Source organism: Bombus vancouverensis, chromosome 15 (genome assembly GCF_051014615.1).
Source record: "Bombus vancouverensis nearcticus chromosome 15, iyBomVanc1_principal, whole genome shotgun sequence".
Classification (NCBI taxonomy): domain Eukaryota; kingdom Metazoa; phylum Arthropoda; class Insecta; order Hymenoptera; family Apidae; genus Bombus; species Bombus vancouverensis.
Genome location: NC_134925.1, coordinates 11,066,580 through 11,091,395, shown reverse-complemented (window position 1 = coordinate 11,091,395; position 24,816 = coordinate 11,066,580). Strand labels below are relative to the sequence as shown.

The 24,816-nt window shown below is 35.7% G+C and overlaps 1 protein-coding gene across 3 annotated transcripts in view; it reads left to right on the top strand.

The window, feature by feature from the left end:
- Sol1 overlaps positions 1-24,816 on the top strand; it is a 529,381-nt gene that overhangs the window by 163,330 nt on the left and 341,235 nt on the right. For all 3 annotated transcript variants that reach the window (XM_076625163.1, XM_076625165.1, XM_076625164.1), the window contains exon 4: positions 130-344. In XM_076625163.1, coding sequence (XP_076481278.1) covers positions 130-344 — 215 coding nt within the window. The remainder of the gene's footprint in view (positions 1-129; positions 345-24,816) is intronic.

The following is a 24,816-nucleotide window of genomic DNA, read 5'->3' as shown; positions in this document are numbered from 1 at the left end:
CTCTTGAAACACGTCTATGCGTGCATACACATATACATACAAAACGATGTTTATTAATTTCGTTGAGGTCACGTTCTTCTTACAAGTACAAAGAGATTGCTAACAGCTTGCGACTGATTTATGTTCCAGCTGCGTGGGTGGTGACTTTCTAAAGGTGTTTCTACATTTAGAGACCAACGGTGTTTCCGAATACACCCCCTGGACTGGTGTACTCTGCGGCGATCTACATGACATCCCGCAGGTTCTATACAGTTCAAGATCTACGCTTATTTTAGAGCTTCACACACAGGGACCTCCATCTAATGCGACCGGCTTTTTTGGGAATTTCCAATTCATCAACAGACGTGAGTTATCGACACGAATATTAATTCAAGTAATTAATTGTTGCTAACGATCTGCGACAGGGGTCTAAAACACTTTTGGCACGCGTTTTGGAAGAAAACAGTGTTTAAGTTAAATTAAGTTACGCTATTCCACAAGTTTCAAATATCTAGCGTGCTTCTTGCGTTCAACATTGCATCGTCTTCTAACGAAATACCTGCAATCTGTGCGTACTAAAACGTTCGACAGAGTCTGTAGAACCATACTTTACTGTTAGTTCAACGGTAAAGATGATGTTTTATGTGGAGATGGATGCCTTGTGTTTCGAACACAAAAGAATAGGAATTATTAGAATGGGAAATTTATAATTGAAACTTTGTTTAAAGATCTTATCTAGGAATGTACATGCATGAAAACATCTTGAATCGCATAGTATCGTTTAGTTGGTAATAATATGTCAGTTAAAATCATTTGAACACTTCGTGCCTAAAATAGAATCTCGTAACAATTCAAAAAGATCGAAAGATGATAAATGGAAGAGAAAGGGAGATCATGTACGTGTTCTATCTTAGATCTCTTGCTCGTATAAATTGTTGCATAAACTGCTTAGCAACCTCTATTTTAACAATGATGATATTCACTTTTAGGTCAATGGATCAATATAAGATCTATATGCGGTGGCAAAAATCTAACGAAAACCTCTGCTAACATATTCTGCGACAATAACGTTTAATATACAATACAATCACACGCATTTGATTATATTTAATAATATATTTATTAATAATATTCTAGAAGATATATTTATCTTTTTCTTCCTACAATAAACCAATTTCTATGACAAATCCAACCGCTACATAACATATATAATAATGTAAAATATTTAAAGAGGATGCATTCAAGATAAATAATTCTATTGGAAAAATAAGTTTGTATCGACAAGAGGAATTTATAACGAGAATCGTGCAATAAAAGAGAAAGTTAATACGTGTTTCGATATGTACATGGTTATTCAAAGCCATTAGTTACGCCACTTAGCACATAGGTAATTGAAGCGGAAGATATTCAGCATTAGGATGAAAGATCTATAGTGCGAACCGCTTAAGCGCGAATTTACGGGAATAGAGAATGCTACGAAATCCCTTTAATGACAACCAAGTTTGCGCTACCAAAATTTAAACAACAGACAGTGAATAAAAGTTAGGTATAAAAGACGTAAAAAGATTTTTATATCTAGATCTTTGTTAATTTATAAACGAAACAAGTATTAGTAAAAAAAAAAGAAAGTAAATCATATCATAACAAATATAATGAGCATACGTCATTTTCACAGTATGCAAATGATTAGTACAGGTTGAATTTATTTTTGTACAAATAGGAAGAAATTTGACTACGATATATGCATTGAGAAAGGTATGAAAATATAATCAACACACCTAGATCACGTGGTAGTCTCAACTGACTGGATGCTGATTTCTTATTCTTCTTCTTCTTCTTCTGTCAATTTTTGACACCCCTTACACGCTAGCGTGCATGCTCTGCATATTTAAGTACTAGTGATGTACGTCTTCGACCTGATCTTACATACATATATGCATCAGATACATAAATTATTGAAAAAGGAAATAAGACTGAAAACTATTATGTTACGATAGATGACGTAAACGTTTGTAACTCCGAAATGTTTCATACACTAGATATTTGCCTCCTTAGACTGTCACCAGTTAAAGGATTTGAACCATTTATCTAGCTTAAATGTTTCGTAACTACTTCTGCAAGCATTTTCTGTTCATAAATCTTTGTCATTTCCACTACTAAAAACAATGCGCCATCCGAAAAAATTTAATGGGCAAATTCTTCTTAATTAATAAAGTGTTTGGGATAAAGAAATTACATTTGAGACAAAGAACTTCTACCGAGCTGAATTTTTTAAATTCAATGAGAGGTAGATCCGTAAATATTGAAATATTACACTGTGATATTATTTATAAATATATGACTTTATTAGGGAAATCTAAATTTGTCAATTAAATCAATTTCATTCCTATATTTCACAATTATATTGCGGTCAAATATAAAATATACTATGACATTAAATATTTATTAAAATAAAATTATATGCGGAATGATTGTTTAATTATTGCTTCGTATGTTCAATCCGCAGGCTGAACTTTGCGCAATTTCCGTCCATTCTTCTTCTTTCCGGTATCTGCAACAGAATCATGTTATATGCGCTCGCGATTGTCTACAAAAAACAACGGATTAAACCAGTCATGAATTAATATTATTAATTAGCAGTTGACACGCAGAGATCCTAAATCTAATAAATTAGATTTTTATAACGATACGGTAGATTTTCATGAACATAACTAAAAAAATAGAGATTAAATAGAGATCTGTTTCATTCACTAAATTATGACAAATACTTTATTTTAAACGTTTCATATATTTCTCTATATCGTGCGTGTCGTATAACGTATATTTTTGTACCTTCAAATTTTCCATAAATTCATGAAAATCTGTAGTGCAAGAATGCAAATTTCACTTGAAAAACCGTTAATAGTCTAAAACTTTTGCTATCCTCAAAAAGATGTAAGAGAAGAATTCTTTAGGACCTTTTTATATATAGCCACGTTTTTATTATCCTCTTGGTTTCTTTTTGTATTTTTCCATTAACCGAAGAACGTGTCGCGTTTCTTATTCGCGGGCATCGCGAAACGTAGATGTACGGAAATTCCGATCGTAGATTTGCGAGCAGGTCCGGGACTAAATAGCAAATATTGTCTGTAGGCTTGATAAAACCGTGGTTCGTTAGTAAACGTTTCACGAATATGACGGCGAAGCATGCTTTAAACACGTTGGCTTGGGAATTTTTTATTTCGCTCACGTGTGTGCTAGCTTACGTGTGCCACATATAACAGTGGCATAATTCTTGCCGGCGGGAGGAGACTTTTCTCGGCCATTCCGAAATACGCGATTTTCTCATACGCTTGCTAACATTGTTCTTTTTTTATGTGCACAACGTGGAAAAGAAGCGAAACTTCGGTGCTTTCCAAAAACTCACGTGATTTGCATAAAGTGAGACATCTGTATCGAATTGTTTCGTTTCCCTACTTCTACAACTCCTAGGTTCGTCGATATATTTATAAATATAATTCGTAACATTTATTTAGTTTATCTCCTTCTTTAACCATACCATAGTATCTCAATTACGAAACTTTACAAAAGGTACATTTATCTCTTGAACGTTATCTGTAGTTCCAAAATAAATCAATCACGATGCGATATAACCCACATCGAGCGATTCAAGAAATTATTTAATTATCTGGGAAATTTAACAACGTTTAACATTTCAATGAAAGAAAACGCGTGTTGAAGGTACAGTGCAAGAAATGGCGAGAACCTTCGTATCACTGCACTATAAGGTCAAACATTGTGATGAATAATTCATCCCCAGACTGAACATAACTTGGCGTTCTAAAACGAACAGTTGCTCGCATACGTTCGTTACTATACGCTCCAATTTCTCCGGACGATTGTCATCAGCGTTTTTCAAAGAGGTGTATTATGCTTATGTTCAATAGACGACCGCGACTGTCGCCGAACATTGACTATCTCACAGCAATCGTTCAGCTTATGTACGACTCACAAATATGTATTCTGTTTCCTCATAAATGTGTATTCGAAATGTATGAATTATTGCATCTCGATTACCGTTTACTGTATTTAAGAATGGAAGAAGGTTAATTCGACGTTTTATCGAGATGTCTGAGAAAATTTTTGTACAAAACACAAAATATATATATCTATCAAGAGATAAATATATATATGTATTTTGAAAGCTAAGTGTACCTCTATTTTTCGTCATTTCCTCTGTCAATTTTACTTCTTTTTCAAAACATATATTTTTGTTATACTACAATATCCTCAAAGAACCATACAATTCGCGCATTGGTGAAAAAAAACTTCGTTTCGCACAAAATTTTTCATTTCGTTGACAAAAGAGTTTCACTTCTGCTACATACCGTGTTCAATTTACTTTTATGCGTTGCAAATGTTTCAAAATGGAGCTAATTTCTTTTGTAACTTAGAGAACAACATTTTATCTTCTCAGATGCGAACATTCTGTCCGAAACAGAATGTTTGCCAGTAATAGATACCTTTTAGTGTTATAAATAAGATTATCGCACGAGGTATTTCAAAATTTAGTAAAATTTCTATTTCCCTAGCAAGTGTACTATTTGTCATTCGTTTATACCGCTTTGTCACAAAATATTTTTCTAATACGTTTCCTATCTACTCTAGTAAACATCGTACATCGTAACATTTGCACATATTCCCACTGACACACACAGGCGCGCGCGCGCACACACACACATACAATCTAACCATCTTTTCCTCTTAACACTTTGTGTGTTTTCACATACCTAAGCTTTTGGTGCTTTTCAATCCTATGGTACGCCACTACGTCGTCCACTCGGAACAGATTTCGGGTCAAAGTTAATCCGAGCTGGACGAAATTCATCCAGGATTCGGCCAAGCATAATGGAAGTCGATAACCAAAGAGATTAGTTAGACCAAAGATTAGACGACAGATAGGAAAATCGGTGTTCGGTGGCTGGCTTATCGTAAACCGTGTTATCAAAGCAACCTAACATATAATGCTTCACGCGAAGGAGCCGCTTGATCCCGCGGCTAACTCGATCGATATTCAATTTCCTCGGCTCGATCGCCGTTACATCGAGATACTTTATCACTGTGAGTCCCCTCGTGATCGTTGATTACTAACCACCCACGGAGCCAACGATGATATTTCACTGGCATAGTTTGCGCTAAAAGGATCGCGGAACAAAGACCTTGACAGAGCTGGAAGAAAAATGCACCGGATTTGTCGTAATGCGTGAAGAACGTCACGAATCCATTTCGTTCGATCCATCATCCGAGACGAACCCGTCACCAAAGAATGCGCACTACTGCAACGATGCACCGCAGATTCACACAAGAAGAAAAACGAAAGAGAAAACCGACTTTCATACACGATATACAGGGTGTCTCGCAGTATCGGGAAATCACTTCGACGATGGATTCTACACATGAGGACAATGAACTCTTTTTTTTTATTGTTTTCATGTGCAGAATCCACGGCCTAAGATGTTGTTCAATGCTGCGGGACATCCTGTACATTCCCTTCTTTTCTTTTGTTTTTTTTTTTTTTTATTATTAGATTCGATGTTCCATTTTTGCAGTATCAAATTTTTGCAGTCATAAGAGAGTGCAGCTACAGTGATGGACGAAGGAAATTGTACAAAATAAGTAGTATAAAAAGACAACATAATGAGATCAGTGAATTTAATGAGATCAGTGAATAGATATAATATATACCACAGAATAGATAGCAATATAGTAAAAATTTTTGGTACAAAAGTTAGTAGAATTCAGCGTGACAATTTTAAACTTCCTTTTATCCGCCACTGTAATTCTCACGTTACGAATTCTCGCTTTACGAACATTTGGCTTTACAAATCTTTTAATCGGATTTTTTATTTTATATTGCCCGTGGCAAAGGTGACTAGGAGCAATTTTTTTTTTCAAAGAAAAGAAAAAAATACATGAGAGATTTTTAATACATCTTCTACTACCTGGACAGCTGCCGATTCTTCCGGTGACGAAGCAGCGAGTTAATTCTTCTCGAAAAAATCTTTTTTAATTAAACATTTCTGTCTTTGAATTAAATTTCTGTTTTTAATCTAAAATATCTCATGTTATTTTATAAATATGTAAATCTTAGACTAGTAATCCTTTTTTATTCCTTAATATTTATTTTAGATTTTATATATTTCTTCTTACGAGCGTAACTCTCGCTTACAGTATTAATTCTGAGGCGAATACATTCTCGCTGTACAAATTGCCGATACACGAAACGTCACTAGCAACCAATTAATTCGTAAACTCGGGAACCACCTGTACTACCAAATGACTCGAAATTTAATACACTTGGACCGAATTAATTAGTAAGTGAATGCCACGGTAAATACAATGGTATGCCAATATAGGTCATCCTGCCATAAGTAGTGCGGTTTTCAGTTTTCGTGTTAAAAGTTAAAAAAAAAAAATTATCTTTCACCAATCGACCAGTGATGAATTTTCTCGTATTTTTTTTTTTGTAATTCACTATCTTTTCCTGGTAGATTTTCTATTCCAACTTTCTAAAAGTCCGATAATAACGCCTCCCATTGTTTCGAACTCTCAGAAAAACAGCATTGTTTATGACCGACACTTTTCCTAGCCATCGTAATAAAAATTCTTTTCAGTTCGGTATCTCTTTATCACCGCGAGATAAAATATTCGTGAAAACAACGTTCAACCTCCATTGACGAAGTTTAATCTCAAGACTATTGCATTTTTTTAATAGACTCGCGATCACACTCTACGGACACATTTTCACAGTAGTACGTGGCAACGATGCGTTAGAAAATTCGGCGTATTCCCTCGTAGATTATACGCGTCCATTAAACGCTAAACAGCAAGCTAACCGTGTGTCGGAGCGTGAAGCGTGTTCGCTGATTAACCATGTATAATTAAAATGTAATTTCTCCCTCGTAACCGGGAAGTTTTAATCAAACGGGGCTTAAACCAAAGAACCAGAGGATGGGACTATAGCGCGATACACTAGGGGGATGATTATCGCGGTGACTGCGAACCGCGGGATTCCCAGTCACCTTTCTTCACCACTAATGTCCAGTATTTTATGCAACTGGATATTATCTGCACATCTCGAGGATTATTTGGCGATATCTTTCTCGAACACGGTTGTTTTTGGAAACGTTGTCCGTTTGAATTATTATACAGCGAATTGTTATACTTAACTATAACTTTTCTACGTGATACTTGCACAGAATTGGAAACATTATTTTGATGCTATTTATTCTGTATCGAACGTTATTTATAGACACAATATTCTTCAGTTTGTTATTTTACCTTTATAGCGTTGCTCCCTGCTATCAGAGCAGTACAGAATTCGATATGTACGCACGTTTTATTTGGACGTTCAAAATGTTTATATTTACAATTTAATTTTTACTACCTTGGTAAGGTAGAATTGATCGAAAGCAATATGAAATATGAAAATCAATCCGCTTTGTAATTACTTCCTTCGTTAATTCCTGAAACGAGAAAATAATGACGCAATTTTAATACACGAAACTGATATTATTTAAAGCGGATTAGTATCTTGTGCAACTTCAGGCAGTGCTGCGAGTCATTTCAATATAAGGGCCAACTGTCTGTTTATGTATGCGCCAATATCTCATATTTTAGCTTTAAATAAATCTCGTTTATTATCTGTACCAGCTGGATCAAAATCAATGTTATGACTGCATTCTCCAGAAAAGGTAGAAATTGATCGAGTACGTAACTGATACTTGGTATAATGAATTGAGATAAAGTCTGGGGATAATGTATTACTCCTAAAACATGTTCAATTACGATAAAATGAGGCTCTAGGGGATATATCTGGGTACATGTTATTATTAAATTACTTTTATCAGAAATGACGATACAGAATTATTATAATGTATGTGATATTATATCCCAATAATATCGCAAATAATTACGATAAGTATAATAAATAAACAATGTTGCAAGAACGCGTTGCTGTACAGAAAATAGATAAGGTAGAGGATTACACGATCACAGGATAATGTACTTACCATCCTAACAACCTCATCGCCTCAATTTCCCCGAAATTCGGCAATTAATGAGAAAACGGCGGGGGCGATGTCTTGGAAATCATCTCAACGAAACTATTGCTTCTAACAAATTTTCTTTAGTTGCGCATAACCGTTACCAAATTTAATAATTATTAATTTCATTGTGCAACGAGTCGTAAACATATTTGTACGTACGAAGGCATTAACGATAAATTAGGTAAAACTCGAGTTCCTAAATTGTTAGCAAATTATTAAACCCTTTAAGAACATTTAATATTACCTACGGTAATCTCATCAACTATACACAAGCAACCCTAATTTCTTTTTCATCTATAGATATTTTTCGATAACTGTTTAAACCGATCTTTACATTCATAGTAGCAGTTTCTGTATTATATTCACACTATTGTTGGCTCCATGAATGCCATAAATGATTGCACGAATCAGATTTACATAGATGTTAGACAAATGTCACGCTTCATTCAAATTACTTAAATCGTAGCAAGTATATAATCGACTATATAGTTTGCTCTAGGAACCGCAATAAACCGAGCTAAACTACACCATAACGTCAAATTTTTAAAAAATATTAGATCGTACTTGCGCACTTCTTTCTAACCATGTTATCTAAATCGTTCACATCGTTGACAATTTCTTAGTTACGAACTTCGTTATGAAATTTGTGTCATTGCGATCGTTGCGAAAGATCTAGTACCTAAAACGTGAATAACCGATGACCATCGTAGCAGTAAACGTGTTTATGGGTTGTTTACATCAGCTCGTGGAACCATTTATCGATTCTCGAAGAACCATGAATGCCAAAATCGCGCTTTGTGTCTCGGACATAACACGGAAAGTCGACTCCTGGTGGCAAGTTTCTTCTCTGTTCGAATATTGCAAATCGTCGATGATAGCGTTGTAACGAGTCGTAAACCGTCCAAGCCATCGTAAATTTTCGCGTCAAATAGCAGTAAGATATACGCAGTACTACCCACTAGCTATCCGATCGAAACTCGACGAGTTACGATTAAAATTCTAACGAGACCCGAACTCTGAGTACTTATCGCTCTCAGTGATAAAGAGTTCTGCATTACGATGGTCAAGATAAAGAGGAAATATGGTACAAGTACGAAATGTCTCTGGGCTATTTGCACCGGTATTGATTAAAGTGGCCAATTGAGGCTGTTGGACTATTTTCAACTTTCTCTACCACCGGCATCGTGCTAATTACTTGGAGACTGGCCGTCCGAGATATCGACTGAAATTCGATTTCCCCTTTTATCTGAATCCATTTGAAGCCTTCCGGCAATTAGAGGAAGAGCCACCACTTTCGACGCATGTTATTGCTCACTCTTGAAAAATTTGAATCGTCGTTACGACACGGTCTCCTTGATGTTAACGAAACGCCATTCGCCTGAAATTATCTGTGGGAATGTTAGAAATTGGTACAAAAAAAAAAAAAGAAGAAGAAAGGAATAAAAAGTAAAGGAAAGGAATGGAAAAGGGTAATCGAAGCTTCGTAAAGAATTCATTTCGAACGAGCATGTCCACGGCTACGAAATCATACAATCAAACAAGAACCATTCACGTCTCGGAAATTAAATTCCTTTGTCCGTAGCCCTTACATCGTGAAAGCACTTTGTTCGCAGTTTTACAGTTTTACCACATGTTTACCTATTGTTATAAGGCGAAGTTTACTTGCCATTATATGACAAAGCAAATTTACTAACAATATAAGCTATTTTTGTGGAAGCCGAGCCGTATTGTTTTGACATTAATCGTAGTAGGATAATTGGCAAACTGTAATGTTATATTTACTAGTTAGTAAAATCCTCTCCAGATTAATTTTTTTAATTAGAAAGTTATACATTGGAAAAAGAATGTTGACTTTATGAATGAGTGTTGAAGTGAATGAAATGTATGCTGAATTTGCTATTAGAACTTTCAAAAAACATCACACCGGGTATCTGATGTTCTCTGATAGCATAATGGGAGTTTAATATTATGAAGGCAAGTTCTCGCGCGGTCACGAGTTGTCAAAACATTATATGTGTTTAACGTTGTTCAAAGTATTACACGTTCTATGTATTATTTTCCATAGAATGAAGTTCAATAAAATTTCATTAATTCTAAAAATATGATGCGAATATTTCGATTATTGTAATTAATTATCTCGTTCGATTGTGGCCAGCTATCGTTAGAACGTTTTGAGATCGCGATTAAAAGAAACATATGTTTTTCTGGTTATACTGTATAAATTTTACTACATTTCGGTTAGAAAGCTTGATCTTATAAGATGATTCGCTACGGGGAGGCTATTTGGTATGGTCGTTTAAACGTACGCTCTGGATTTTATCATTTTGACAGTTCTATTATCGTTACGAAAAATATACCACAGCAGAATCTTCCTTCACGCAATAAAATATGAGCAATATGATTCTCACAAGGATGAACACCGAGAAGAGAGGAGTTTCTGCAATTTTCGTAACAATCGTATGGTTGTTTTACCGAATATCTTTTTAGTCTGCTTAACATAAAACTTGTTTGAAACATTGCAAGTCATTTTTGTTCACATTTTACGTTATTTCAATCAAAGTGCTCGTGAAATTTCAAGATTTTATTACGTAATTTTGGTAAAGGAAACCAACTATCGACAACTTTCAGATCTTTGAAGAATTCATTTTTTCAAGAACGACAAATTTCCTACGTTTTCAAATTTGTATAGCCATTGTCAAATACGGCTAAATTAAAAGTAACCGTAACACGACACGAAATTAAAATTAATGGAACTGTACTACCAACGTTCGTCCTTGAAGCAGTGGAATATGATATTTTCTATTCAATTCCTGCTTCTATAGCGATCCCTTTCAATAATTAAAATTTTACGTACAACGAACGTGAAAATACGACCGTTGGGGAAAATATCCTTTTTCGTGTAACTGAAATGATCGTTTCGCGGATCCAAATGCCTTTCCACCTGGCTGATAAAAGCATTTTAAAAAAATGAGACTGCTCTGGTACAGCGAAAATTTTAATCAATGCCGGGAACGACTTGCTTTCAATCGATAATTAATTTTCTTTTAAAAGGTAATTCAGTCGAATCGAAAACAAGCACAAGCACTACTGGAAAGTTGTTTTCGACGGTATGCTCGAGCGGTGATAATTTTCTTTCATAATCCCATTGGTACAACTGGGGCTCCGCCGCTGTTTTATGCAACCGTTTCCGTTTGTTGTGTTATTTCAACGATACCTAAGAGACATCTGATACGGAAAGTACTTAAACTCGTGAACTTTTTCGTAGGAGTTAAAGGTAAATCTGCTTCCTCCCTCCCTTTTTCTCTCTCTTTCTCAGTGGCGATGGCGAACGACCGAACGAAACTTTGTCTCGGCACGTCCGTCTCTTTCACAGCCTCGTAAACAACTTGCCACGTCATTACGAGTTTCAGTAGGGAATATCCCCAGCGACGTACAAAGTTAATGAAACTTAAGAAAATTTCTTGCTGTTCATTTCTGTCCCAGGATCACATCTAGCAACGTTCTTCCTTCGGGGGTTAATTTATTTAAATGAATACGAGGCAACTAGAATACCGAGTGCGACTGACGTTTGTTCGACGTTGTTGTAAATGTTTAAAGTGATTTGTTCTAGGCTCGAACAGATCAGGTTTCCTAACTTTTAAGCTCTTTCGATGCCTTTGAAATTGTATCCATTTATTTGCGGAGAATTCATAGAATATGTTGGTTCGAGCGCATTACAGGCGTTTTTCCTCTTTTTTTCCTCTCTTTTTATATTAACGGCTTTAATTATTCTATCTATGAGAGAGGCAAGCAACTAAATGTACAGAGTGTTCCATTTATTCTGGTAAATAATTCTCTACGTTACGTATGTTTTATGAATAACAACAAGTATAAAATATCTATAAAATAAACTGAGAAATACTTTATTAAAAAGATGTAACAAAAATACGAAATAACAATGCGATTCATATTGCGTCGAACGTGGATTGATATTTACATTAGTTTCATTTCAAAGTCTTGTTTGTTCATACAAATATAGGATCGATACGAACGAAAAATTTTAAAAATTTCATACAAATTTAAAGAATGTAATTTAGTACATAAGAAATTTTTTATCGACTCTCTGTAATAACAGTTAATGTGTATTACTACCGTTAACTAGTCCAAACACAATTAGCTTCTTATTTTCTAAATATCGTTCTTGCAAGTATTTTACAAATGTTTCTATGCCTGCCGCTTTTACATCCTCGTTAACGTGCAATAGCATGGAAGATCGATGCGCTGACCTAATAGGAATCGTTTCTATGCGTAGCTAACGTTTCAATCTGGCCACGCTACTTTTCCAAATCCGGTAGAGATGGCGAGCTAAAAGTTTGATCGTTTAAGCGGGTCATTTAACCGTAATGAGATCACAGGTTAAAATACCAAAAAGTCTCACTTGCTACGTTTTCGATACTAGCTGTTCACAGTTGCTGCTTCAGGCAGGATTAATTGAGCGACCGGTTACTCGAGTTAAAGAGAGCCGGTGAAACATCGCTCGCGCAAACTCCGAGCAAATCTCGTGAACGACGTTAGCAGACTCTTTTAACGTCCGCCCTTTGAGTCTGTGCCGAACGGCTGGAAAGGGGGTAATGCTCCGTGAAACAACTTCGAATCCGCTGTCTTGCTTGTGACAGTGCGGTTATGAAGTTGCGGTTGCGTAAAATGAAGAACGCTTGCGAATCACAGACAGAAAGGAAACAGTAGACAGCGGTTTTTAGATTTCTAACTTACACGACGAATGTACTCGGCCGTTAGCTCATTTTTCACTTTGACAAGATATTTTAATTACAGGATTACGATCGAATCAAAGTGCAACGATTTGAATCTTCGTAACGACCGTCGTTACGCGTAATAGGACATTATGACCCGTTTAATTTGTTTTTTAAAGCTGATATACAGGATGGTGAGTAAGTGGTGATACCACCGGATACAGGACGATTCCACGAGAAAAAAATAAGGCGAAAAATACGATACAATTTTTTCACATGACGTTCCGTTTCCAAAAAAATCTTGGAAATCTGAAAAAACTGAAAATTTGGCAAGTATACTTGAACCTGGTTAGTTCCGAACTGAATATGACTTAACAACACTTTGACTGCCACGCCGAAATCGCGTGCTTCGCATAGAATGCCACGGGAGTATTTTTATTATTCAAAGCATATAATGACAAAATAATAACGAATTGACGATGTAAGACAACATTCTTTCAACATTCTTTCAACATTCTCTCAAGCGCTCCGGTTACCAATGACCACCGTGGCGTCACCGGAGAAACCCGGCAGTCAAAGTGTTAAAATCCGTTGAGAAGATGCTTTGTTTTCGAGAAAAATAAATTTGAGAATGTATCGCGCGCGTGTATTAAACCGGATCTTAAACATTTTCAAGCTTTACTTCCTTAAAAATGAGATCTTAAACAAAAACATCTTATTTCATATCTTCAACTTATTTTTTCACCTAGAATCACCCTGTACACGGCTGTACCATCGGTTACGGGCCAGTCTGTATAATAATAAGACGTCGTACGTCAATAGACAGGTTTAAGAAAAGTTCTTTAGCCTAAAGAAAACAGGACTGAATTGCATCTTACCATTTGCTAATTACAATCTCCTCTTGTTACCGTTCCTTTTCAATTTGTCATTACGATACAAATAGGCCGATCCTTTTCAGTTTGCGGAATCAGTTATCTCGAGGCCGGACACATTGAAACATCGGGACACGCAAAAGTTTCGCCGCGCGGAACGTTTCGAGTGATAATTTCGCCAGGGCAGATTGTGAAGTGTCGGCTACGTGAAACAGTTGCGAGGGAGAACACACCCCGACATTTCGTTCAATTAAACTCTCAAATTACTCGAGCAAATATCTGTGTGAAATTTTATTCATTGGGTTTAACACATAGGTTGTCACCTCTCGTTGTACCACCGTATCATCGTCCACATTGTTTGAATCAAATTGTGTTTACCGGGTCGTTATTTATATTCATTTAATTTCTGGAAAAGTAATAAATGTCAGTGGTGCAGAAATTACGACATCACGACGGGCGTTCGCAACATTAAATTCATACGAGTCGTTTTTCATGTTCTTTTCACGCGTTATTCTTCTTATTATAATGTTATGTACACACACACGCAGTGTCTACGTATCTGCAACCTCGTTTTCTCTCCGATGTTTTTTTATTTTCATTTGTTTCTTCTCTAGTTTACATCGTGTCATATCTATTCGTTATTCTAATTAACAAAAAATTATCAAAACGACGAATTTTCTGCTTTTCATCAATTTAATTCTCAAATGCCATGTATTAAAAGTAAAATTTTCTACCATTAAAGGAATAGTTGAAACTTTCTAATTTTTCGTGATGATTATTACCATTTGACAAATATTTCAGTATATGAAAAAGTTTCGCTTACTGTACCGATAAAGAAAGAAACGAAGATTTATGATACAGTTTTGCATTACAATGCAACAAGTTTCGAGTTTAACGGTTAACTATTGCTTGCATTCTCAGTCTCGATAAAACGGTAGATTTTATTTGTGATAGCGATAATCTTCCAGTGATAATTATGCAGTGTACTAGCGGTTATTTAATTATCGCTTGGAAAAATAAAACATTCAGGCCGCGTGAAAGCAATTATCGAAAAATAATCAAGCTCGTTAGCAACTCCCAAGCGAAATCGCCCGACATTATCCCCTAATTCTCACTGGAGAATCACTTCGTAATTTCATTCGCACAAGGAATATACCATTAAACGCTTCACTCGAAAACATATTAAATCTGGCGTAACCAAAACGCCACGGCATGAAACAATAAAAGCTCATTAGCTAACGATCATGGCAATCAAGTGCATAAACAGTTTCGTTACGCAACGCTACGCAACGCTTAACGTCCGTCCTATTATTTGATGTAATTTTAAAATCACATCGAACAGTTCCGTCCGCAAGGGAAGGATCTGCGTGTTTGCGGTGCTCTGCAATTAAAACGCTGTAATTTGCGGAGCGCGTTGATCGCCGGAATTGAGTAAACGGCGCGCAACAGCGTTTCCAAACGCGTGCGCGCTACAGCCAACGTGTATCATAGCTATTGCCTTAATTTGTGCGGGCGCGGGTAAATTGATAATGAATCCGATGTGTCGGTACACGATTAATTTAGGGAATTCAGTCGTCGCGATCGAGAGGCTCCTCATTCTAGGTGAACGATTCCTATTAGGTCTGATCAAACATTGACATTTCCTTAAAGACGGATAGATTTTAAGATCGCTGCAGTCTGTGTGCTCGAGATTAATTGATTTATTACGTACGCGCGTTATACGTTAAGTTGACTTTGTATAAGCAAATAGGTATAATAAGTAGACCGCCGATTTTTACACATTTATGGAAAATTTGAAAGTAAAGAAAATGCATAGAATGCACGTAATATGCAAAGATGAGTAAAACATGTAGGGTAAAACAATCGTTGCGACATTTAATAAACGAAACAAAAACGATTCAAAAATATCGCTAATAACAGCCGAAGGAGCAGTTAGTAGATAAATCGACGATTTTGTTGTTTATTATATTTATGTTTGATTGTTTTCGAAGATATGCATAAATCAATCTATCCGAAAGAAAAAGTGATGGGACTTTAAGCGGCTAAAGCTAAGCCTTCCTGGAACTACAGTCAATAAATCCCAGTGGTCAGGGATTTCGATGATTGAAATATCGCAAAGGAAATATTGCTTGCTGGCGGGATGTCTAGATTTGTCAAACGGATGCATTACGAAGCGGATTTTATCTGGATTTTACTTGAAACACATTTCCTCTAAGAAATTCCCTAAATTGAAAAATTAGACGAGCGCACTGAAAAAATACGAATTGTCATTTCAATAAATTGCTCGTATTAACAACATTTAATACATCAATATAATTTTTCCATATATGTATTTTAAAAAATGTGTGATTTCCCGTCACAACGATGTATCGAATTGATCGCGTATCTTTGTGATTTCACAATTCAACTGGACTTCGGATCAATGATAGATAAATCAATAATGTGTAGGTGGAAGGTCTGATATGTCTCGTTTTGTCAGTGGCTTCGCAGAGAAAAGCTTTATATGCTGTAAAGATCCGATTCGCGGTAAATATAGTAAATAAGCGTTAAGTAAAACATATTTCGTGTAGTCGACCGTATGTCGTTTTTGCAGAAAATGGCTTTCGTAATGGGATTAACGTACACAGAGAAAAGGAACGAAAAGAGGAAGATTAAGCTACGAGATTACTCCGTAAGAAAATACGGGGAAAGATTTTTTGCCGTTTTTTTTTTTTTTTTGAAAAGAAAGAGCGAACCGTATAAATCATTCTGGCTCGCGTACCTGTTTAGAGAATTTCGAAATTTATTTCTTCATGTTGAGAAACTCAAATAAGATTTTCCTCTAAATACTTGTACAATATTTGTACTCTATTTTATAAACAACGATTCAGATAATAATTGCGTCATAAATGGTAATTTACAAGAACAGATTTACAATCCTTTAATGTCAGTATTATACAGGGTGGTTGGTAACTGGTGGTACACGCGGAAAGGGGGTGATCCTACGCGAAAAAAGAAGTCGAAAATATAGAATAAAAATTTTTTTTTTAATTTTTCCATCGAGACAACGATCTACAGTGAGATCCGTGATAACGTACCGCACGCGAACCGACCGAAAATTCAAAGTCGATTTTTTCGAAAACAAAGCCTCGAACGAAAAATTTTTATTCTATATTTTCGACTTCTCTTTTCGCGTAGTATCACCCCCTTTCCGCGTGTACCACCAGTTACCAACCACCCTGTATAATACGTTTCTATCGAGATTCAGTAAGATTAAAATGAATATATTGGAATACAACGATATTAATCTCATACAGATGAGGTGATCGATCGAACGGATTCTTCCCTTCGTTGCCCAGCGATATCCCCACTAGCGTGCGTTCGTTAGATGTACCGCGGCGGCTGGCGCGTGTATGCTCTTCCGGGAATTCGGTGGAAGAAGCGTAAGGATATGGATGGAACATTGGGCACGTCGGTGTCGCGCTTTGACGGCGTAACGCTTTGTATCGCGAGGCTGCTGGAAGGTTTCGTGGCACATGCCGCCACCACAGGCAGCTACACAGGCTTTTGAACAGGCCACTTACACAGGTCACACTCATTACTGTATAGAGAGTGGGGTTTAAAATCTCTTCAGGGCCCATGGGTCGCTAAGTCAGTCAGTCTGAGAATAACTAGCCAACTGTCAACATTCCACAACACTCGCTTATATTTCCTGTAATTTTGTTTAATAAATATCACATAATATTATTTCAACATAAACATCGTGTCTTCCACGGATTATTAATTTAATTTCGAGATTAAATACTAACAGAATAGAAAAGATTATCTTAGTTTTTTTTCGAACTGACGTTTTCTACAATCGCCGTTTAAAGCCTCGCGCATCTCGAGATGTGGTAAATTTACGATGTAAGAGCTTTATGTGTTGAAATTAACGTTAATCTATATAACTCTCTATGAAGAGATTTTGTTTCTTAATAAAAAGAAAAGAATATCAGTGGCAAATATCACCATCAGATAATACATCAATATTTTGTAAACTATACGCATAAAACAATCAGAAAAGTTTTACATATTATCTACTCGGAAGATAGGTAGAAAATGTGCCCTGAATAATGTATTTTGATTTAAATCGATATCTCAATTCGTTCCGAAGATACAGCCCTTTAGAGTATAGTAGATGTGTCAAGTTTATAGAAATATGAATGGCAGTGCGTAGCGGTCCGACCTACATTTTTTCCAGGAAATGCGTACTCCTAGTAGTAGCAATAGTAAAGAAAGCGTAGGCGCTGTCTGTCACTGACCAGCGCAATATTAAAAGGAGGTTGCGATTGGTCGGTGACGCGATTGGAGTGGGAGATCCGAGCGTGCGAGAGAAACAGCGATAGAAAATTAGTGAAAAACTTGATTCTCTACGAGAACGATATCTTAGCAACGGAAAATCGGAGCGGGATAAAACGAAGAGCATTTTGCAGGGCAAGGTTTACTCTTCCTCAGACCCTCAACTAGATTTCAACATTCTCATTGGTTTCGCAACAGTAATTGTTTAAACTTTTAGCAATTTCAATAGGCGTTACTCGTGTATTTTAAGGTTTATTGGAATAAATGTGTATATTTTTTTTAACAATACTGTTTCTAACGGTATCTTTAATAGTTTATATACGAATTATAATACAAAACTACGTGTATTGTGCAAAATTTCAAATAAAGATTCTGTTGGTGAGGAGTATTACCAATTTCTCGAACTTTTACGTGATACTTATGCTTTATTGGAACAAACGCTTATCGAAGTATTTGTTTCTACTATATCGTTTACATATCTCGGTATCGTTAATAGTTTTTAAACTAATTTTAACACAAAATTATGTATATTTTACAAAATTTTCAACGAAATGTTTTATTTACGAACAGAACCAACAATTTCTCTTTCTTTGTACGTAATACTTGTGCCTCGCACAAGCATAGAGTATTTATGTAACAGTAAATTCATCTCACATTCACGTTGGAGAATACGAGCCACCCCTTTTTCCTTGTCTTATCAAGAATTTCAATAACCCAAAAGAAGAGGAATTTACGCTGGCGCAAAGTTATCTTTTCTGTTAACCAACCGGGTCCAGTCATTCAAACGAGAAAATTCCTCGCAACGCCGCGCCGGTCTGATAAACAGAGCCGAAAGAAACGAGCATCGCCTTGTTCGTTTTATCGGCCATTCAAATCTGGCCTGGTTTGGCTTCTAATCGCTATCAGCCGGTCTGTTGAACACAATCGACCCACGAACGTACGCTGCCGTGTACGTGCACTCGTGCACATCGTATTCAAACACGTGCACACGAATCGTACACCACGGGAACGCAGATAGCGTGTGCCACGAGTAGTAGCCTGCTGGTGCAAAGTGACTACGTGTCCCGCGTACAAAGCCCATTAAAATCTATCCACCGGAGCAATAGCGCGAAATTTAAGAAGAATCTCGAGCGCACGTTCCTATGGCTTTGTGGAAACGACACGAAGAAGATGGTTTTCTTAGTATATAGGTACTTTCCATCTATGACGATATGTCGGTGGAAAAGAAACTGCTGGATGATCAATTGCTTTCATCCGATGCAATTTACGTTTTGCCTGTATCCGATTCAATGCGTGTACATATTTGTTTTGTACACAGGTTGTTTTTACGAGATATTTCGACGTTTTTTATAAGCAACCTCTAAAATTAGTTATCAAGAGCAGGGTTAGTCATCAATGGAAGTCCCTCCATCGAGATGCACTTGATAAATCGTGAGAAAATTATTAAAATCTTGAAGAATCGTTAAATTGTGTAGGATTGGTATATATATAGGAAAATTAAATGTTTTCTTTGAATTTTTCTTAAATGTTTAGCCAATTTTCATTCCACCCTTTAGCTTTCTATTCTATCTGTAACAGAAACATTATACATATATTAATATTACATAATAGAAATAGAATTTTATTTTGCTTTTTGACCATTACTCTGTCATTGATTCAAGCGTATATTCCTGGCAATAATAATCCGGTGTTTTTAATAGAAATCGACCAAAATGTTCACATATCTGTGAGCGGCAATATACATGTATAGTCAATACGGTCTTGTATTTTCATACCCGGGACAAAACAAAAGTTTTAACCAAGAAATTTATTCCCCGTGGTGGAACAACGCGACTCCCAAGAGAATCGCAGTTGCGGTTCGTTTATGCGTCGTTTTTTTTTTTCGTTTCCTCGGTCTTCTTTACGGCAGAAGTCGCCGTGACGAATGGGCGACGCTCGATTGGGTCTCGTCTTCCGGAAATTCGTTCTTCCGTCGCGTCGCTAGACGGAGCGTGCTAGAAGCTGCCTCGAGAATTGCAGAGACAAGGGTTAAAGGTGAAACGAAAGGAACGAGTCGAAGGTGCGATGAAATCAGTACGCCAAGATCGTTAACAGGCTCGTTGTAAATCCAATAAATTTCGTTATAACGCATTTAGAGCAATAATTTTAAACGTCTGCGACTGACAGAGCCTCGTGATTAATGGCGGTCATCGAGTGTCACGTAAACGTGACGACTTGTCAAGAGAAGTATATGCATCACAATTGATAGTGCTCTTTTTAACGCCAGAATTACTTACTTCCGATCGATGCTTGACTACACATGTGTAGATTGATGTAGAAGATTGTGTAATCACGTTTCCGTCTGAATGAAATTCAACGTTACTTTCGCTAAAAAAATTCCTACTGTTTTTACTTATCGCGAAAACAAAGAATCTGAACTCAGTCATTTTGATAATTCTAATACAAACGATAAATATCTAGAAGGTTCGAGGAAAAAATTAAAAGTTAAAAAGGCGTCTTAAACCGAAATATCCTAAATTCGAGACAATTTGTACGCTTCGCCTGTTCGTTCATTAACAATTAAAATATGTAAGACGTGCGCAGCTGGCACTTCTGTACTTCTGTAACTTGATAAAGGACTCTTCTATCGTAATTGATGTAGAGAAATTGATTACTTTCTTGTATCAGTGCCGTACTGTTGCACAGAAGAAATTACCCTCAGCTTTGCAGATTGGGCTTACTCGCAGTCGTAGTCTACGTCTGGATAACGCTGGCATTTAACGAAACGCAAAATATTGAATTCGATTGAATGTCTTTAGAGAATGTTTTAGAGAATTTTTCTTGTAACCATTAACGTCTGACAGTTCTGTGAGGTGAAGAATTTAATTTATGTTAAACGTATCTTCATCTAGATGAGAATCGAAGAGAATTATTTTTTATTTTATTGGGAAAACTTATCTCTCTTTGTTTTTTTGCATTAAGCCAGGAAAATTGGCGTCGGCAACATTTGCTCTTGATTTAATACGGATTTCCGTTTATAGAGCACTGTACTGTAATATTGTAATAAGTGGATATAATAAATATCGTATCATGAAACAAACGTGCAATATACTGCATTCTAACAATTCTTTTTATTCAACACTGGTAATGTTCCGTGTTTCCACTGTTGCTGCTGCTAAATAATGCATTCGTACGAATACGTACGGAATGTTAAATGGTGCAATCGTACGTTTGTTCGATAAAAGTTCATAATAAAATGGACGTCCTTAATTCTATGAAAAACATCCCGCCAAAGCAGCGATAAATATAAATCTACATAAAAATTATCCTTCTGATATACAGCGAACAATGTTTCTTTCCCGAATATTCAAACACAAATTGCTCATTCTTTAAAAAATAAATCTGCAAAATAGATCTGTTCCCCTAAACACGTAAGAACTTTCAAGTATAACGACTGCTTTAGCGAACATTGTAATATATGAACATTTTATATATCTTTTCACATTACACGCATTCTCCACATTTTTACGCTTTCTCATTTCTCATAAACACTTGGACATCCGAGTTTATCCGGCTCGTTCAAATATGACGAACATTCGTTTCTCCGAGTTATTTGGAATCTCAATACGTTTATCCTCTGTAGCTGCTTGAAGTAATATTTCTGTGACATTCTTTAAGTACCATCGAAAGCTGGACGAACTTAATACCGAAGGTAATGCGATTCCACGAGCCACTCATTTCCGGCGTAACAATCCAGCTGATCTTCAACTGTTAAAGAGAAATCCGTCGCGAATAAATGTGACCGCTGTTACACAACGGAATTAATATTCCTTCCCGTGTATATTGTTGTACGCCCTATCAAACGTAGGATGCTGAAAGCACGAGTCACTTAATTATCGCTGGCCTGGGTTGAGAAAGGGAGTATGTACTAGAATTTGAACATATACCCGTAGTCTCCTGTAATTACTTGCAGGCTTAGGAATGATGATAAACTGACGGAGATTTGGCTACATACACTCTTAGCGCGCCAAGCTCTATTATGAATGAGCGAATGAAATTTCGCGAGCTGCCTCTTATATGTAGGTGTTGGAGGTCTGTATCACTATTCTGTTGCGTAGCAACATTGAATTTCTGGAAATTCTAATGGGAGATAAATGGTACGATCAATCGTGATCGTTTTTGGATTTCGCTACTTCCATATTGGTACGAATATAAAATATAGCAGAAGGTCGTTATTCGTTGAAGTACAAATATACTTTAAAGAGTATAAATATCGTGTAAAAAAATATTTCAAGGTGTAATTTCTCACTGACGTTTGAATATTGCTGTATCTAAAAAGAATCTTTAGAATATTTATATTATAACATTTTTCGATCAAAGCTTATCTATATGTATAGTAGATAAAAGTGTCCTCCGATTTTCTATCCTTTTTCATGAAATTTTTTAATTCTTTTATCAATAGTTAAAATCTATTTCGACATATTTCCTCTTTTTTTCTGCAAACGCGTTTATTTTAAAATACTGACAACATAAAACACTTCACGCAGGAATTCAGAATGAAAAGTTTCTTATCTCAGAATCATATTTTAAATGAAACATAATATTTAGAATCGTATTCAATTAACATTTTTTCATTTGAGATTTCAATAGATCTACGTTATAGCCATTTTATCTATTCATTGCTTTCTGTATTCATTATTTATTGGCTTGTAGGACTTCGGCATTCGAAAGGTTAATTAATAACGGCAATAATATTAAATTCGGATCAAACGAGGTTCTATATCATAAATCAGGTTTGTATGACCTAAACTAGTGCCTATGTGGTCTGCAATTATGTTCGTAATTTGTACGCGCCCCTCCAAATGATTTCGGTTCTCCGCTTTCAACGGATCGTTCGGATCATATGTTCTTCGTACGCAAATTGGGATCAACTTTTTTTCTACTCGTGGTTTTTAATATAAATAATCTCCCATGCATTTTTCCCACCCTTGCTTACTAAAGTGAAAGTAGAAAAACGAATTAAGAACCTGAAAAGGGATTGAAATTTAAATCCAGATATAATTAGCTTGAAAATTTCGTTCGTGGACTGCTTAGATTCTCGGCTGTGCATTTTGAAGAATTGTGGCGCGCTCTTCCTTCTATCTCCGTGCTCAATCCCACGCTATTTTACAATTTAAAGGGCGAATTCCGTGATGGGCTAACTAGCTCGGAGTTTTTTTAAACGTTTTAGGTACTTCCATACCATCACTTGCCTACTTCTGGAAGCAAAAAGCACGATTTTTTTCGAGAAAAACATTTCAACGACTTTGCAAAACAGAAAAATAGTCGTTTAAAAAATTTAAACTAAATGAAATTGTAAAAATTCCGTTTTTATTTCTATTCGATAGATGTTTAAATTCAACGATATTTTAATTTAACCTGGTTGGGAACACGATTATTAGAATTAATTTTAATTTTACACGGAATTGAATAACGTTGATTCATCGAGTCAACATTTTCAAAAGAGAGGTGTAAAGACTAAAAAAACAAGAATAACTTTCGTGTTTATCGGAAATAAAAAGTGTGGCGCGCTCTTCATTTCGATAGTAGTTCGTTTTTGGGTTGGCAACAATACCGGCGATCTGTAGATCACCAATCTACCCCGTACTAGAAAGGATTTAAAACGATTTTCACGTCAGTCGGCAGAAAATTCAATTATTATTTTTCAATCCCAACAATCTGTTCCTCCCACGCGAATCCGTGGGCTGGTGTGTTCCTAGAGAATATTGACTTCCACGGCCGCACATAATTTCAATTTCAATTTGCATGCACGTCAAATGTTTCGTTCATTTGATTTTAAGAATGCGTTGAATCAAAAAATGCTTTTTTCTTGGTTGACAATTCGAGTTTTAATAAATTCTAATTATATTTTATAAATACGCTTTGCAAGATCTTTTTCCTTCGTCAACATTAATAATTCTCCGTTGCTCTTAATTATTTAAACATGATCAAATGAATTTATGAACAGTATGGTTTTCCATAAAGTTAAATAACTATATCTACACCAAAATATTATATATATGCAAAGTATATATTCTAAAATCTGAATGTGAGTAGAAAAATAATATCTGTAAATTTCAATTAATTTCAATTATTGCGTTGAAAAAATAATGTTGGGAATAGATAAGATAGTTCTATTGGTATTGTTAATATATTATGCGTGATTAGACTTTGTAAAGAGATCAGTAAATACTACTAAACACGTTGCAGAGCGTAAGGATTGTATGTTGCCAACCTGATATCTAGAAGGAAAGTAACTAATATGTATGTAAATGTTTTGTACAGAGAAAATCTACATACATATATAATTATGTATATATTAGCAATAAAGAAAGCCACCGGTGTGTCCAACCTGTTATTAAATTAAATTCTTGCAAAGTAGGCGGAGAAATGTATTTTTGTGTGTTAATTTATAATCTTTAAAAAATGCTTATTATACTTGTAGTATCAAGATACTGGAAAAAAAACAATGCTTAAATAATAGGCTGCTATTTAAACTGAATTGTTTTAATTACTCTTCGCACTTTCTTTTCTAAGCTTCAATTTGTAAGAATTAGCGGAGAGAAATTTCATATTACGCAACTATCAAAAACGTAATTAGTTTCTTATTTATTTCTTTGCACTTTCGAGTCTTGTGAGCAATTTAACTTTTCCTTATAATGAAACAAAAAATTCGATCGCTATGCAACATTTTCAACGTCATTGAGAAAGGATATAGTAGAAAAATTAATTGCTGAAAGAATTAATCAAAAAACTTTACCACTTTTAAACGAGCAAGAATAAGGGAAACGATTCCTTCCCCTGTAACGGTAA